The 17,789-nt window shown below is 44.3% G+C and overlaps 1 protein-coding gene and 1 pseudogene across 12 annotated transcripts in view; both read right to left on the bottom strand.

Moving 5' to 3' along the window:
* The window catches only part of DIP2C (disco interacting protein 2 homolog C), a 470,819-nt gene that overhangs the window by 21,617 nt on the left and 431,413 nt on the right, over positions 1-17,789 (bottom strand). For 8 of the 12 annotated variants that reach the window (XM_070501194.1, XM_070501190.1, XM_070501191.1 and 5 more), the window contains 2 exons: positions 15,161-15,190; positions 13,643-13,704 (listed from right to left, as the gene is read on the bottom strand). In XM_070501194.1, the coding sequence (XP_070357295.1) occupies positions 13,643-13,704; positions 15,161-15,190 (92 nt within the window). Of the gene's footprint in view, positions 1-5,177; positions 5,932-13,642; positions 13,705-15,160; positions 15,191-17,789 lie in introns of those variants that run through there. The other 4 variants (XM_044762232.2, XM_044762234.2, XM_070501196.1 and 1 more) reach the window with 3 other exon arrangements.
* LOC106840616 (large ribosomal subunit protein eL32 pseudogene) lies at positions 3,969-4,475 on the bottom strand (annotated as a pseudogene).

Raw genomic sequence — 17,789 nt, 5'->3', positions numbered from 1 at the left:
GAAGCAACTCCTCATCCGTTAAAGTTTTATCATTCAGTCACATCTTGAGGCTCCACTTCTAATTCTAATTCTCTTACTGTTTCCACCACATCTACAGTTACTTCCTCCACTGAAGTCTTGAACCCTCAAAGTCATCCATGAGGGCTGGAATCAACTTCTCCCAAACTCCTGTTTATGCTGATATTTTGACCTCTTCCCATGAATTACAAATGTTCTTAATGGTATCTAAATGGTGAATTCTTTCAACAGAAGGTTTTCAATTTGCTTTGCCCAGATCCATCAGAGGAATCACTATGTATGGCAGCTGTAGCCTTAATGAAATGTATTTATTAAATAATCAGACTTGAAAGTCGAAATGACTCCTTCATCCATGGGCTGCAGAATGGATGTTGTGTTAGCAGGCATTAAACAACATTAATCTCGTCGTACATCTCCATCAGAGCTCTTGGATGACCAGGTGCATTGTCAACGAGCAGCAATATTTTGAAAGGAATCTTTTTTTCTGAGCAGTAAGTCTTAACAGAGAGCCTGGAATGTTCAGTAAGCCATGTTGTAAAGAGATGTGCTGTAACCTAGGCTTTGCTGTTCTATTTACAGAGCACAGGAAGAGTCACTTAGCATAATTCTTAAGGGCCCTGGGATTTTCAGAATAGTAAATGAGCATTGGCTTCAATTGAAAGTCACCAAATGCATTAGCCCCTGAAAAAGAGAATCAGCCTGTCCTTTGAAGCCTGACATTGACTTCTCCTCTCTAGCTATGAGAGTCCTAGATGGCATCTTCTTCCAATATAAGGCTGTTTCATCTACATTGAAAATCTGCTGTTTACTGTCACCACCTTCACTGGTTATCTCAGCTAGACCTTCTGGAGAACTTGCTGCAGCTTCTCCGTCAGCACTTGCTGCTTCACCTGCACTTTTATGTTATGGAGATGGCTTCTTTCCTTAAACCTCATGAACGAGCTTCTGCTAGCTTCAGACTTTTCTTCTGCAGCTTCCTCACCTCCCTCAGCCTTCACAGAATTGAAGAGAGTTAGGGCCTTGCTCTGGATTAGGCTGTGGCTTGAGAGAGTGCTGTGGCTTAAGGGAATGTTTGATCTTCTATCCAAACCACTAAAACTTTCTCCATATCAGCAATAAGCTGCTTCACTTCCTTATCATTAGTGTGTTCACTGGAGTAGGACTTTTAATTTCCTTCCAGAACTTTTCCTTTGCATCACAACTTGGCTAATTGTTTGGCACAAGAGGCCTAGCTTTTGGCCTATGTCGTCTTTTGACATGCTGTCTTCATCATACTTAATCATTTCTAACTTTTGACTTAAACTGAGAGACATGTGACTCTTCCCTTCACTCGAACACTTAGAGGCGATTGTAGGGTTATTCAGTGGCCTAGTTTCAATATTGTTGTGTGCTGGAATAGGGAGGTCTAAGGAGAGAGAGAGAGCTGGGGGAATGGCTGGTCGGTGGAGCAGTCAAGAACACACAACATTTATCGATTAAGTTCTCCATCTTATATGGGTGCGGTTTGTGGTACCCCAAAACAATAACAATAGTGACATCAAAGATCAGTGATAACAGATCACCACAACAAATATAATAATAAGGAAACACTCTGAAATATTGTGAGAATTACTAAAATGTGATACAGAGACACGAAGTTAGCAAATGCTGTTGGAAAATGGCGCCAATAGACTTGCTTGATGCAGAGTTGCCACAAACCTTCAATCTGTAAAAAACATAGTATCTGCAAAGCACAATAAAGCGAAGCACAGTAAAACCAGGTATGCCTCTAGACTTTATTCTGAGAACAGTTTTAGATTCACAGAAAATCTGAGCAGACAGTGTAGACTTCTTATCTCCCTGGCAATAACCACTATCTTATTGCACACAAACACCTTCTGTTAGTATGATATGCTTGTTACAGTCAATGAGCCAAAACAGATGTTATTGTTAATTCCAGTCCAAATGTCAGGCGTATTTCTGAAGCTTTCTGATGACCTTCTTCTGCATCTCGCATGACATTCAGTGGTCAGGTCTCCTCAGCTCCTCTGGGCTGTGGCAGTTTCTCACTTGTTCTGTTTGTGATGACCTTGACAGTTTTGAGGGGATCTGGCGAGGTGTTTTGTAGGATGCCCCTCAGCTGGGATTTATCTGATGTTTTCTGATGGCTAGACTGGGATTATGGTTTTGGGAGGAAGACCACAAGGTGAAGCCCCTCTTGTCACATCTTGTCGAGGCTGTATGCTCTCCACTTGACTCATCACTGTCCATGCTGACCTTGATCTCCTGGGGAGGCCCTTTGTCTGTCAGGTATCTCACTTAGTGTCACTCCCCAACCCCTTCCCACACTGTCCTCTTGGGAAGGATGTCACTGTGCACATCCACATGGGCCTCCTGGAGGGTCAAGTGTCCTGCCACTGGGTGGCCAAGCTCATGTCCCAGGCACATGGACTTGTGGCAAGGATATGCTGGCTTGTGGCAATGCGGGCTGGCATATCCTCCCAGGTGGACTGAATACAAACAGAGTGGACCAACCTGTGGGGAATTTTGGACAGACCAAGTACAGAGAAGAGCCAGGGTGACAAAAAGTTCCTGAGGCTCTCCTGGATTTTGCTTCTAGTCCCTCCTGACAGTAGGCTCATTTCTACCTTCAGATTCCGTCAGATACCTCTCTCCCCTTCTACATCAATTGTGTCTGCCAAAATAGTTCTAACTGGTTTCTGTTACTTCCCACCATAAGGTCTTAACCAACGTAGACCGCTTTTCTCTTTTTGAGTGAGAACAGAAAGACATGAAAAATAATTTCTAGATGTGATACATTTATAAACATTGTTCTTTTAACTAAATTTCTATTCAAAAGTAGGGGCCGGCTCAGTGGCCGAGTGGTTAAGTTCACGCGCTCTGCTGCGGTGGCCCAGGGTTCGGATCCTGGGCGCAGACATGGCACCGCTCGTCAGGCCACGTTGAGGTGGCATCCCACATCCCACAACTAGAAGGACCTGCAACTAAGATATACAACTATGTACCGGGGGATGGGGGGGAGGGGGGGTGGAGGGGGTTAGGGAAATAAAGCAGGAAAAAAAAAAAAAGATTGGCAACAGTTGTTAGCCCAGGTGCCAATCCTTAAAAAAAAAAAAAGTAATTCTGAAAGGGGCCAGAGTGGTGGCACAGCGGTTAAGTTCACATGTTCCGTTTCGGCAGCCTGGGGTTCGCCAGTTTGGATCCTGGGTGCGGACAGGGCACCGCTTGGCAAGCCATGCTGTGGTAGGCATCCCACATATAAAGTAGAGGAAGATGGGTACAGATGTTAGCTCAGGGCCAGTTTTCCTCAGCAAAAAGAGGAGGATTGGCAGCAGATGTTAGCTCAGGGCTAATCTTCCTCAAAAACAAAAACAAAAACAAAAAAACCCACCACAACAAAAAAACAAGAAAAATAATTTTGAAATTATAGAAAACTTACAAAAATGAAAATAGTACAAAGAACACTTGTAATATCCCTGACCCAGATTCGCTTGTTGTTAATGTCTCACTCCATCTGCTTTGCCATTTGTGCTCTCTCTGTCTCACACACAATTTTTTCTGAACCATTTGAGGATGAGCTGAATCCATCATGACCCTCTACATGCAAGGATTTCAGTGGGCATTTCCTAAGAGGAGGGATGTTCTCTTACATAACCACAGAGCAGTTATCAACTTTAGGAACTTAACATTGATAGACACTTTAATCTACATCCATATTTCCACTGTGTCCACTAGCCAATAACGGCCTTTACAGCACCCTCCTCAAGTACAGAAGCCAGCTGAGCATCAGGTTTGCATCTGGCTGCCACATCTCTCTTGCTTCCATTAATGAGGACCATTTCCAAAGACTTTTTTGTCTTTGTGACATTGACTTTTTCTTTTCTTTTTTTTTTTTTTGCAGAGTTTCATGGTTTTATTAACACAAATACAATGCACACACGAGCTGTCATCTATTCGTTTTCTTCACTGTGCAGCCTGGCATTGGGATTGGTGATTCTGATGGCCAGCTGGGCTGCTTTCTCCACGATGGCTTTGTGATTCTTGGAGGAGACGTTGTGAGCAATCTCAGCACAGTACGATTTGTTGCACATCACCAGCACTTCAAGCCCCTTGACATTGTGGACCAGGAACTTCTGGAAGACACTGGGCAGCATGTGCTTCATTTTCTTATTGCTCCCATGACCAATGTTGGGCATCAAGATCTGGCCCTTGAATCTTCTGCGCACCCTATTGTCAATGCCTCTGGGTTTCCGCCAGTTACGCTTAATTTTGACATATCGGTCTGACTGGTGCCAAATGAACTTCTTGGTCCTCTTTTTGATGATCTTGGGCTTCACAAAGGGTCTGAGGGCAGCCATGATGCCAAGTAGATGGCTGCCACCTCCGTAGGGAGCGCCGAGGAAGAGCATGACATTGACTTTTTCAAAGAATACACCCCTGCCTTTTAAAAATACCATTTAAAATAGTTTAACTCAAAATGGATCAAAAATCTAAAGGTAAGAGCTATAACTGTAAAAATCTTAGGGGAAAACAGGGAAGATTCATGACATCGGATTTGGCAAAAATTTCCCAGATATGACACCAAAAGCACAGGCAGCAAAAGCCAACAATGGATAAATTGGACTACATCAAAATTAAAACCTTATGAACCTCAAAGGACAAAGTGCACAGAGTGAAAAGGTAGCGCACAAATGGGAGAAATATCTGCAGGTCATACCTCTGATCAGGAGTTAATATCCAGAATATACAGAGAACTCCCATAACCCAACAACAACCAGGCAACCCGAGTAAAACATGGGCAATGGGCCTGAATAGGCATTTCTCCAAAGAAGATGTATAAATGACCCAGAAGCACATGAAAAGACACTCAACATCACTAGTCATCAGGGAAATGCAAATCAAAACTACAAGGAGATAGCACCTCATACCCATGAGGATGGCTGCTACCAAAATAACAGAAAACTACAAGTGTTGGTAAGGATGCATAGGATTTGGAATCCTTGTGCACTGCTGGTGGGAATGTAAAATAGTGCAGCTGCCATGGAAAGCACTATGGAGGTTCCTCAAAAAATTAAAAATACAACTATCATATGAGCTAGCAATCCCACTTCTGGGGATATACCCAAAAGAACTGAAAGCGGGGTCCAGAAGAGATATTTGTACACCCATGTTCATAGCAGCATTACTCACAATAGCCAAAAGGTGGAAACAACCCAAGTGTTCATCAATGGGTGAATGGAAAAACAAAATGTGGTATATGCATAAAATGGAACATTATTCAGCCTTAAAAAAGGAAATTTTGACACACGTTAAGACATGGATGGACATTAAGAATATTATGCTCAGTGAAATAAGCCAATTACAAAAGGACAAACACTGTATGTTTCCACTCCTGAGATACTTAGGTGGTCAGATTCATAGAGACAGAGGTAGAGTGGTGGTTGCCAGGGGCTGGGGGAGGAGGATGGGGCGTCAGTGTTAATGGGGACAGAACTTCAGTTTGGGAAGATAGGACACTTCTGGGGATGATGGCAGTGATGGTTGCAATGTGAACAATGTGAATGTACTTAACGCCATTGAATTCTATGCTGAAAAGTGGTTAAAATGGTAAATTCTATGAATCCGTATTTTACTAAAATTAAAAAAAGTTCAAATCATTTAGACATCATTTTGGGGTTCTCTGATCTTTCCTCATCACTAGGACCAGGTCCTCAGTGGGACTGCTACATAGAGCAAGTTGTGTCCTTCTCGTGGGATTCTCTCTGGAGGCCCATCAGTCCAGCTGCCCCTCTGGGTTTTGTTTCTGAGCTTGTTAATTCTTTGGTCCCTTTGGCAGAACATTCCAGCATACAATAATGAAAGAGAACGCCACTTAAAATATTGGCAGGCCTTTTTCTTTAGCTTGTAGTTCTCCTGTGAAATGGTAGAGAAGAATGAGGTGAAGGAGAAAGTTGCATGTAACTTCAACATGCAGACCATGAATAAAGCCAAACAAGGCAGAATCTGAGCCATCATTTTGTGACCTGTGTCACACTCTCAGCCCTAAGCTCTGTCCCCATCTGCTGAGGCGTAAGCTCTTTCTCCACAAAAAGGGCTCTAAAAGAGTAAGTTATTTAACCAAAAAGATGCTTCACTTCAAGGGAAAACTATCTAGGATTCATTTCTTTTAAAATAATTTTCATTTTAATGACAGATTGACTTACATATAACAGCCACATGCAAAAACTTATGAAATGGTCCTTGGATTTACATTGATAAATGAAAAACACTAAGATTCTACAACAAAATGGAATCTGAGGATTTTGTCATGGTGGTTATTTTGTCAACAGTGAGAGAAGAACTTATAAGGATATGAAGATAAAATGTGAACGAGGGGCTGGCCCCGTGGCTGAGTGGTTAAGTTCATACGCTCTGTTGTGGTGGCCCAGGGTTTCACCAGTTTGGATCCTGGGCACAGACATGGCACTGCTCATCAAGCCATGCTGAGGTGGCGTCCCACATGCCACAACTGGAGGGATCCACAACTAAGAATATACAACTATGTACCAGCGGGCTTTGGGGAGAGAAAGGAAAAAAATAAAATCTTAAAAAAACAACCCAAAAGACAACAAAAAAAAAACGTGAATGAGCAGGCCAGTCTGGAAGGAAGGTAGCTTTCACAGACCTGTGTTTTTCATGATCCTAACTCCTCGTGACACTATTGGCCATATAATTAAAAATGCAATATGCTGGTGCACAAAAGATGACCTGGTGGACCCTTTCTTTTCCTGCAGGCTGAGTTCCAACCACGCAGACCTCAGGCTCTCCTGTGCCTCCGCATCATGCACTAGAGGATTCCTTTAGCTCAACCCATGCTTCTCCATCTTAAACTGCACCACAACACCATCCTGTCCCACCTCCTGCAAATGATCTCAACCTGCGGGCTGCGATGGGAGGTGCACCCCGCCTAAAAGCTGGCAGGAACCGCACACCCAACACGTGTCCAGGAAGGCTCTGGTCAGTCCGGCCACAGAAGTGCATATCTCACAATGAGGAATCAAGAGGCTAGTTACACACTTTGTCTAGAAAGAGGAATTCTAATATGTATGAGGCATCAATCACAGTGGGAGATGCCCCCAGGGAACAAGCCTCATGTGAATCAAAGCCCTCTAGCGTCAGAGAACACAAGGGACCAGTAATAATAATGACTGGGAGAACTGATGTCTGATTTTGGAACAGGGTGGCCAGATTTAGCAGATAAAAATACAGGATGCCTGGTTGAATGTGAATTTCAGATAAACAACAAAGAATTTTTAAGTATATCTCATGCATATTTGGGACATACTAATACTAAAAAAATTATTCCTCATTTATCTGAAATCCAAATTTAACTGGCTGTGCTGTATTTTATCTGCAACCTTAATTAGGAGGATTTGATGGGGGTCTTTTGGATAAACGTTAATGAAGAAACTGGTATAACAGAAACTATCTGGTCAATATGTTATTTTTTACTTTTATTTATTTAAAGATCAAACTGAATTTGATCTTTACTGAAAAAGAGAGAACAATTTCTCAGAAGAACCCAATATATTCCAGCAAATAAGGAACATTTAATCAAAACTCATCAAATTTCTGAATTGCAGAAGGGATTAAAAAATATCACCGCATCATTCAAAACCAGGCTGGGAAGGGGAGGATGAAGCAAGACACTGGGAAAGAGCCATCAGTGTGTCGTCTCTACACACAGAGGAGAAAGGGTTCTAGGCAGGAGTGACCTGTGGGCGTGGATGAGGTCTGTGGGCTGAAAAGATGGACACCATGGGTGACCTTGAAGGCTTCAGTGCCCAGTGGGGACACAAGGCTTGAACCTTTGTGAGACATGGGAGGAGAGTAGGGCAACCCTCTGAAGGGGCTTTGTTATCAAGGGAGCAGAGCTATGGGGTAGCTGGTGAGGAGGGTCAAAGAAGGGTTTCTTTGTCTCCGTTTTGTTTTTAGATGGCATTCATTACGTCATGTTTATATGCAGATGATGGCCAGTCTAGTGGTTAAGATTCAGGCTCACACCGGACGGCCTGGTTTTGTTTCCAGTCAGGGAACCACACCACCTGTCTGTCAGTGGTCATACTGTGACAGCTGCGTGTGGCTGTGATGCTGAAAGTTATACCACCAGTATTTCAAAGGCCAGCAGGGTCCCCCATGTTGGACAGCTTTCAGCAGAGCTTCTAGACGAGACAGACGAGGAAGATGGACCTGACCACCCACTTGCGAAAAAACTGGCCATGACTAACAGTGGAGCACCGTCTGATAGAGCCCCAGAAGGCTGGCGAGGCTGCTGCCCATCAGAGCAGTGAGGCTGCCCCACGTACTTGGGGGACAGTCCTCTAAGGACCATATTATAGGGAATTAGAAGTTGACGGTAGAAAGATTCAGTGATAAGTACAAGTAATAATAATAACTAGTGCAAACTCCCCTGAAGGTCCTGCCTCAGGTCCACTAAGACAAGGGGCCACCATGAACCGACCAAAGATGAGATGGAGACTCAAGCACCCTCCCAGGGAATCCTTTCACATGCACCCACAAATACATGAATGACACACTCACACTCGTGCCAACGCAAACACTTGCAAACACTTGCACACACGTGCACCAGGAACTGATCAAGAGCAGGGCCCTGTTTTAGCTGCTTTGCCGTCATCTCATTCTCCTGCCCCCCTGAGTAAATCACAAGTCCACAGATGAGCTTTCCTCCTACGCCCACGACTCTCTCGGGATCTTTATACTCCGCTAACCACTGAGCAGGAATTAATTCTCTATCCAGGTTTGTCTGAGACTTTAATGATGACTCCAGGTCAGAAGGAGCAAGGAAGCTAAGAAAGCTGTCCCTCCAGGCCTTCACGCTAACGTCGCACTCATAAGTTTTAACTCCTAAAACGATTTCTTTAAATGCAGAAGAAAATTTTTTTCTTTCCTAGGTCAAGTCTGGAAAATTCAAGAGCTTCAGGAATGATCAAATTAGAAGTCAATGACAGACTGTGAATTCATCTTAAATGAATACATTATAAAGAACGTTTTAAAAACTGACAGTCACTTCCAAACAGTCTCAGAACAACTTCATCATTTCCCCTGAGGGCATGTAGGAAGTAAATTTATTCTAAGGGCAGGAGAATAAGCACCTTCCTTGGCTGAGGCAGGAACGTTCTCCACGGAGGCCTGCTACAGCAGACAACCAAACCCAAACACTGTGGTTCTGAGGAAAAATGGGTATTAAACAGAGGGAGAAAATCAAGAAATACTCAAAACAATTTGGGAAACCTATTTGACCACAGGCCTCCACCAAGCCATTCTTCTCTGTCATCTGTCTGTCTCTCTCACACCAATGCGTGCACGCACACACACACACAGAGGCTCTCTTTCTCAGGGAAACTGCACACACCTACTGACAAGTTAACCTCAAGGTTAATTAAGTGATAACTAGGCAGGTGCCTTGGGGCTCCCCGGTGAATGTCCTAAAGCAACAGGGAGTCATTAATCCTGTGACTGACTCAACACAGCTGAAGTGAGAAGGACAACAGCCCCACGTTTTTAATGGACATAGTGACAAGAAAGAGACAAGTCAACGTTTTTAAAGGCTCTCCTGTTTCGCCGGCCTCTCAGCTGGGGCTTTCCTTCTGTCCCCTGGGTCGCTCTCTCTGGGGGAAGCACCTGGTGCCGTGGGACAGAAGAGGTGAGTTCTCTGTGGGGAAGACCATCACCTCCCTGAGGGAATGATAGCCCTCTGCCCAACTCACTCTCAGCATCAGCTTCCACCCCTGCTGGCACCTCATGGCACCTCTTATTTAGTCCTCATGGGTCCCCTGGGAGGCTGGTTTACTGCACCCATTCTGAGCACAGGAAACCGAGGTCATGGAGCTTGTCCAAGGACAGAGGAGGAAGGAGATTTGAACCCTGATCGGTCAGACCCCAGAGCCTCTATGCCACATCAGCTGCAGCATAAGGTACATTTGACGTGTTCACCAAGGTCAGAAGTGATGCTGGAGACTTCAAGCTAGATATTTCCACCAGGGAATATTCAGAGAAGATGGTATTTGAGCTGGGCTTGAGCACGAGGATAATTTCAACAGATAGGAGGGAAGATGCAGAAACAGGAGAGGCACAGGGGCAAGGCTCACAGGGCAGGAAGAGCTTAGCTGGGTGTGGGCAGGAAGGTAAGGAGGAGCAACTAACAGGTAAGGCAAAGATGGAGGTTCCTTGAGGCTCTGTCACCTTCAGAGGGCAGCCCAGCAGGACAGAAGGGATGACGACCCAGCCCTGGGCAGGACCTCAGCCTGAGCTGCACCACAGCCAGCGACCCAGCCAGCCAGGTGAAAGGACCAAGCCTCTAATGATGGTCCTGAACACAGAAAGAGGGAGAGCATCCAGGGGAAGAGGAGGCTCCCGGTTGGTGACTGGGAAGTTCTGGACAGGAACCATGTTGAAGGAATTGCCACATCATGTTCCAGGCAGGGTTCTGCTGTGCCTTTTGTAAGTCAAACGCTGAAGAAGATGAAGAGGAGGTAAGTCCAGTACAAACATTCCGGTGTCTGATGTGCTCCCCTCAGCTCCCAGGCACATCTGTCCTCTGACACAGGAGAGAGAACTGGGAATATGAGGTTCGAGTCTGGGAGAGCGCTCCTGGGGTGGAGGGGGGTGACCGAACCAGGGGGTCGACAAGGGTACAGACACGATTCTGAAGGCTTTCTCTGAGTGGCTGGGATGGGGGGACAGAGGAAGGGGGGTGGTCTGATGTGTCCTGATCACTCTGACACTAATCAACATCACCATTAATTGGAAAGATCAATGATATTACCCATGGCTAGGTTTTTTTTTTTTTTTTGCGAGGAGAATTGGTCCTGAGCTAACATCTGTTGTCAATCTTCCTCTTTTTTCTTTTTTTCTCCCCAAAGCCCCAGTACATAGTTGTATATCCTAGTTGTAAGTCCTTCTGGTTCTTCTTTGTGGGATGCCACGTCAGCATGGCTTGATGAGTGGTGTGTAGGTTTGTGCCCAGGATCCAAACCTGTGAATCCCAGGCCACCAAAGCAGAGCACACGAACTTAACCACTGTGCCACAGGGCTGGCCCCCCAATGGCTATCTTTAATAACACATAACTGCACAGCAATTTCCAGGTCACAAAGCACTTTTACTTCCATTTTGGACAACCTAGTCAGGGAAAAGTATGTATTAGAGATTATTTTGCAGATTAGGACAAAGTGTGACTTAAAAGGATTATGAACTTGCCAAGGTCAAAGAATTAGTAAATCATCAAGAAACTTTTACTAGGACTCAGGCTTCTGGGCATTTTTTTTTTTTTTTTGGAGGAAGATTAGCCCTGAGCTAACATCCACTGCCAATCCTCCTCTTTTTGTTGGGGAAGATTGGCCCTGAGCTAATATCTGTGCCCACCTTCCTCTATTTTATGTGTGGGTGCCTACCACAGCATGGCTTGACAAACGGTGTGTAGATCTGTGCCCAGGACCTGAAGTGGCAAACCCTGGGCCCTGCTGAAGCAGAGCACATGAACCCAACTGCTATGTCACCAGGTCAGCCCCTCTGGGCTCTTTCTTGAACAATGATATTGATCTCTTATTGAACCTTTATTACCATCATACACTGTACTGGTTCCAATTTCATTACACTTTTCCTAAATCATAGATTTTCTCAATAGGAAGATTTGCCACAGAGAAGACAGTGAAAAAGTAGGTCACAAACTTGTTAGAAATGAGTTCTTGAGATTTCTGTCCTTTTCCAGGAAAGAAAATCCCCAAGTCTCTGCTCTCCGCCATCTCTGACAGTCCAGGACATCCCCACTTGCCCACTCTCTGCCGTCCCCAACAAACTGGGACGTCCCCATGTCCCCACACTCTGCCATTCCCAATAGTCCAGTACACCCCCATGTCTCCACTCTCTGCCATGTCTGATATCCAGGACACTGGTAACACAAAATGAGATAAACTGTCCTGTTTCTTCATGTGTGTCAAGCGCAGGGCATAGACAGAACTGCATAAATGTTACTCAAACAGAGATTCTTTGATGAGCTACTGTTCAGTTTTTGAAGTTATAAAATTAACATTTTCAAATAACTTTTATAGGGTGTAAAGTAGATTTGTTTAAGCCCATAAGTTATACTTGGAACTACGTCTGCCCTTAGAACAAGTTACTTAACATCTTCGAACTAAGTTTTTGACTTCTGGAAATGTTCTCCATGGGACTTTGCTACTGTGCAGCTGGTGCGTTCTTGGTGGGCCAGCCATGCTCTCTGCCCTCAGCCTCCCAGGAGGGGCTCCCACCAGATGGGCTCTAACCTTCTGTGATTCTCTTTGAACAGTAGAGTCTAAAATGAGGGCTGCAGGGGCCAGGCAGACGACCTCCAAGTGAGAGAGGACTAGGTGTATGCAGGGTTTCTCAATCTCAGCACTATTGGCATTTTGGTCATTGTTGGGGGGGAGGGTGTCCTGTGCCCTGTCTGATGCTGAGCTGCATCCCTGGCCTCCAGCCCCGAGGCCAGCAGTATTACTCCCAAATCATGCTAACCAGACATGGCCAGATGGCCGCTGGGGCACAAGTGCCATGTTGGGAACCTTCGTGTGCATGTAGATGGTATTCCCCAGGCTGGCAGGAGAGTGCATAGCCCACCTGGACCCCTCCTCAGCCTTCACAACCCTGCCCCCCAACACATTCACACATGGATTCAGTGTCACTGAAGAAGACACTCAGGCCATCGGCTCAGCCGGGCCGGGGTTGGGTCTCTGCATTTTACTCCCCCTACTAGCTCTACAACCCTCTTGTTCCATTTGTCCACGCTTTGTAGGGCACAATGACACATGTCGGCAGGTAAGCGACTGAGAAAATGCAAAGTGAGTACCACAGTAACTGGCCATCGCAACACATTCATTGAGCATCTGCTAGTAATTTAGGAAAGGAGACACCTCGCTTTATTACTAGTCACATCCTATAAACAACAATGAAAGGGTGTCTCCATAGTTACTGAACAGGAGTAATCTATTCAATGGGGAAAGTCTATAGAAAAACAATAAAATTCTCTCCCACTTAGGCATTTTAATAGGTCCTCCTCATTGGGGCAGAAATTCCTCTAAAGGCTTCTCATCTTGCTTCCACCTCTGCCCCTTCTCTCCCCTGACACGAAATTACAAACACTCACCAATAATACCACTTTTCAATCTTGCTCAAGGAAGCTGCACAAAAAAGGCAACCTCACTATTATTTTAGTTTTTCATGGAAATGCCTTGACAAAATTTCAATTCATGTAAAGAAATGTGGGCAGAGTGTTGATATTTTACGAGGTGCAAAGTGTGCCTGACTAAAATGGCCAAGGAAAACAACCAGGTGCTTCTGGTCAGACTATTAGAAACAGCAACACACCGCTATGTCACAACAGTTTTCACTGCCTCTCAAAACACAGCCTTGATTGCTCTATTGGGCATGTTAACAAAACAGAAGGTGGAGAGATGCTACAGGTCCACCAACATGCCCAACTCCACACTTATTTGCAAGATAACCGCCTGGAGCAGATAAGCACGGCTCCTCCTTTGCTGGAGGGTACCTGTGTGCCCAGGAGCCCAGAGAACAGAACCACAAGTACCGTACCTGTCGTGTCTTAGAGCTCTCATGTCAACGTAGACAGTGGTGGGGTCAGGTCCCGAGGTCCCCTGCAAGCAAGGACACAGTGCGGTTAACCCATGTCTGCAGGGCAGGAATGCAGGTCTGTGCCTCCCACCAGCTGGTAAGCATTTCTTTGGTAAAAATATGAAACTAAACAAAAACTAAAAGCACTAAACCACCCTCTCCATGATTCTGGTTAACTTTCAATTTGATAACCTAAATCCCAACAGGAGCATCTTATTAGGATAATCCTGGACTTGCACATGGCTTGACTGTCAATCCCACTGATAAAAAGAAAAGAGGCATGCGACACGTCTTGCCAAATAAAAGAAGGCTGGAGCTGCTGCGACTACGTCTGGCTGGCAAAAGCAGGCTGTCAAGGATCAAGCATCATTTGCTGAGAAATTTTATTCCATCTATCCAAAAAGGTCTATTTTTAGACTCAAGATACTGAAGCAGAACATGTGACCTGAGCTGACAGATTGAGGAGGAAGAGAAAAAAGACAATTATCTTGTCCTTTTAGTCCTACTTGGCCTGGCTTCCGCTGGCCGAGGGAGGATGTCCTTGCTGTGACGCAGGTCACGGAGGCTTTGTGTGTGTCTCAGGTCAGAGGGCAGCACTTTGCGGTCTGAGCTATCTGACTATTTGTGTAACATGGGGGTCCAGAAATCTGATTTTGGCACCATAGATCTCTTCACAACATATGCTGAGTTGACTTCTGACCAGTGATCTCTGTCCATGTAAGAACAACATCATTAAAGCCACCTTACAAACCAAAATTCTACATACATTTCTTGGGAAGGCAATGCAATACCTTGTGTAGGAAAAGATGGAACCTAAAAACAAATTTGCCAAAAAACAAGGGAGCCCCTCAGAATTTATTTGAAGAACTACACTAAAACTCTTCAGGAGAGAATCTTTATCTTGTACCAAAGGCATGTTTAAATGTAAGAAAAAGATAAAAATAAAGACACCTCATTAAAACATAATATCCTACTCAACAGCTCTGGTCATTGGTATCTCACCACCAAGACAGAGGAAGCACATGCAATCAGCCTCCAGGTGGGAGCTTATGCTATGTATAATGCAAAGAACATTCTTTCTAACCTATGACTTGCGTGGAGCTGTGTTACAGACCAGCGCTGAGTGGAGAAGTGGTTTGATGTGCTGAGTAATGCAAACACATAACCATAGAAGGCCAATTAAAAAATAAATCAGTAAACAGGTCACTAAAAGTGGAAAATGAAGTAAAACAAGATGACCCCAAACTGGCCAAGAAACCACTGATCATGTACAATGGAAGTCCAGCGTCTGTCATAAGTGTGAAACGTTTGAAGAGATCTCAGAAAAGACATTCCGCTGGCCCTCAGTCCTCTTGACCACAGGGTCTATAAACCCCTAGTCAATCTCTGCACTCAACTTCTAGTCTGTCCACTGCTGGAAGCTGTCAAGACAGAGGTAGTAGGGAGGCACCAGTGAGGATGAAGAGGAAAATCCCCTACCTGCTCGGCCAGCTTCCACAGCCTGTGGGGCTACAGCAGCAGGAGGTAGGGAACAGAAGAAAGGAGAAGACACCAGACCAAAAGAAACCAAAAATAAATGACACACAGACACATAAACAAAACAACCCAACAATTAAAAATGGGATGAAGAAAAGGAGGGGCAGGGAGGAGAATGCAAAAAGCAGGAAACAAAGTAAAAAGAAGATCAAAAACAATGTCAAATATGGAAATTGTTAAAATCAATCACTGTACCATTAAAGGCTAAAAAAATCTTAAAAAGATGTCAACATTTCCATAGAGCAACAGAAGAGAGTAATAGATGACCAGGCCTGGACACACAGACCTGAGCAATTATTTTAATATGTGAGGTCAATGGTATTACCGGATAGTTCAATTTTATGGTACTGTTTTTTAAAGTTTCTTTTCTGAGGGAATTGGGGAGTATGAATTTTATTGGCAAATCTATCAAGTGTTTCTCACTGAAGTAGCTCCAAGTCTCCTAGTATGATAAGGGAGGGGAGCCTGGAAGCTTCCACATCTAAAATCTGGGTGCCTGACCCTACTCATCTACAAGATGAGACACAAGAAAGGGGCCAAAGTACGTCCGAAGCATGAAGGAGCCAAACATGGGGCTCAAATATGGTCTAGCTCAGCATTCTGGTGAGGGATTTCCACTCTAGTGAGCATCCTATGTCAATCCTCACAGCTGCTGTCCCCAAAGACACTCCCTCCTGTTTTCGTCTCATCTCCCATGGTTCTGCTACCCACTTCCACCCCTGTTAAATTATCTACCTGGAATCGCAGAAAGACTCTAGAAAGCAACTCGGGCAAGCTCCCTTGATGCAACGTATTTTCCCTAGGTGGCTGAGGTATCTTGTCCAAATATTCCCAGAAATGTACAAAAAAAAATCTTATGGGCACCTGGAGTGATGCACAGCTGCTGTGTGTGTATGGCCTACTGCCAGCCCCACTCCCTACGATCACATTAGTAGGTGGACTCCAGAGATGACCATGGCAGCAATAAAAAGAGAGTTCTTAACTGGGTTTCCTGGGGCTGCAATTTGGTAATAAACGAAACCAGACTGAAAAACTACCACCACTCAACTTGGAGGTGAGTCTATCAAAAAGCTAAGGTTCCAGATTGTAACGTTATTATTCCACCCTTGTCTCTGTTACTTCCTTTATGATGGTAATCATGGCTACTGCTTTCTCTCAGTATCTGTATCTTTAGAAAACTGAGGCAGGACTTGAAGAAAGGGAAGAATAGGCTTAGTAACAGTGTGTGCACTCTGAAGGCACACAGGACTTTTAATGGATCCATTCAAGCTGAATGCAATGATTTGAATAATTTCCTTCATGATTCCTTGAATCCCAAATATTAACAGGAACAAAAATAAGCCAATGTTCTAAATTATTCTAATTCATAAATTTTGTTATAATGGCTCAAAGTAGCATCTCAGAAAAAGAAATATGTATGACTGGGAGCTACATTTCCTATCTTGCAGATGCTTGGAGGAGACAACACACAGCATCTGGAGCAAGACTGGTCTGCTGTGTTCATAGGGACATGAAGGAGGAAATAAAGAGTTAACACATAGGTGTTCTCAAATTTCAAAAACTCTCAGGTACAAAAATATGAGATTTCAAGATACATATAGGGAGTGCCTATCTAACAAAATCTTCACTTTGCCAAAGAATGCAAACTGGAGTTCCTTTAACTAAAGACATCCCTAGTGCATGGAAATGCTCCCAAGTATTTAAGGATCATCAAATACTTGCAGAAAGGACCAGTAGGAAAGCAAAGTTACCCATTCCAACCACTGCTTATCAGAAATGAAGACAAAACACGTTTGCAATCGCAAGTTATATAAATCTGAAAAGAGGATGAACTTTAAAGTTCCATTGTATAATAATAAGTTATATATGGACATGCTTATACTAAGAAATCATGTTTCCTTATTGGTATAAAAGTACCATATCAGTTAGGTCATAAGTCCTTATCGAACAAGTGAGTTATATCTAAATCTCAGCTGTGGATACACAGACTCACATCCCAAACACAGCACAGAAAATCCAGCACAGCACTTACTCTAACACTTGAGCCAAGTGGCGCTGTTACTAGCCAGTGATTCACATAGTACAGTATCAGTACCGTCTAATGTTAGCACATGGCTCCTTAAGCGTAAGTGACGAATTCTAAGTAGAAATGTACAAAATAAAGACAATTTCAAAGTACTGATGTTGGGTACATCTACCGTGCTGGGTGTCTGAGGAGTCAAGGAAGATCGTGGGAGCCAGTTTCCGCAGGAGTGGATTCCCGGCATCTACGCTGCAGTGTTTGGCCGTGGCACAGGGGTCGTCACTGGGCCATTTCAGTAGGTGAACTTTAAGCAGTGTTACTGCCTGCATGACCCCAAGCCATGTTCTTTGCCCACCTAGCAGATCTGTGCATTAACGACAATCTTTTCAACATTTTAATTGAGGTATAATTTACATACAATGAAATGCACAGGTTTTAAGTGTCAGTGAGGTGAATTTTGACAATTGTATACACCCATGTAACTAACACCCCAAACAGCATATAAAAATTCTTTTACCCCAGGTACTGGGTCAATGAATCCCCATAACC

Source organism: Equus asinus, chromosome 29, assembly GCF_041296235.1.
Source record: "Equus asinus isolate D_3611 breed Donkey chromosome 29, EquAss-T2T_v2, whole genome shotgun sequence".
NCBI lineage: Eukaryota > Metazoa > Chordata > Mammalia > Perissodactyla > Equidae > Equus > Equus asinus.
This window is presented reverse-complemented; position numbering and strand designations above follow the sequence as displayed.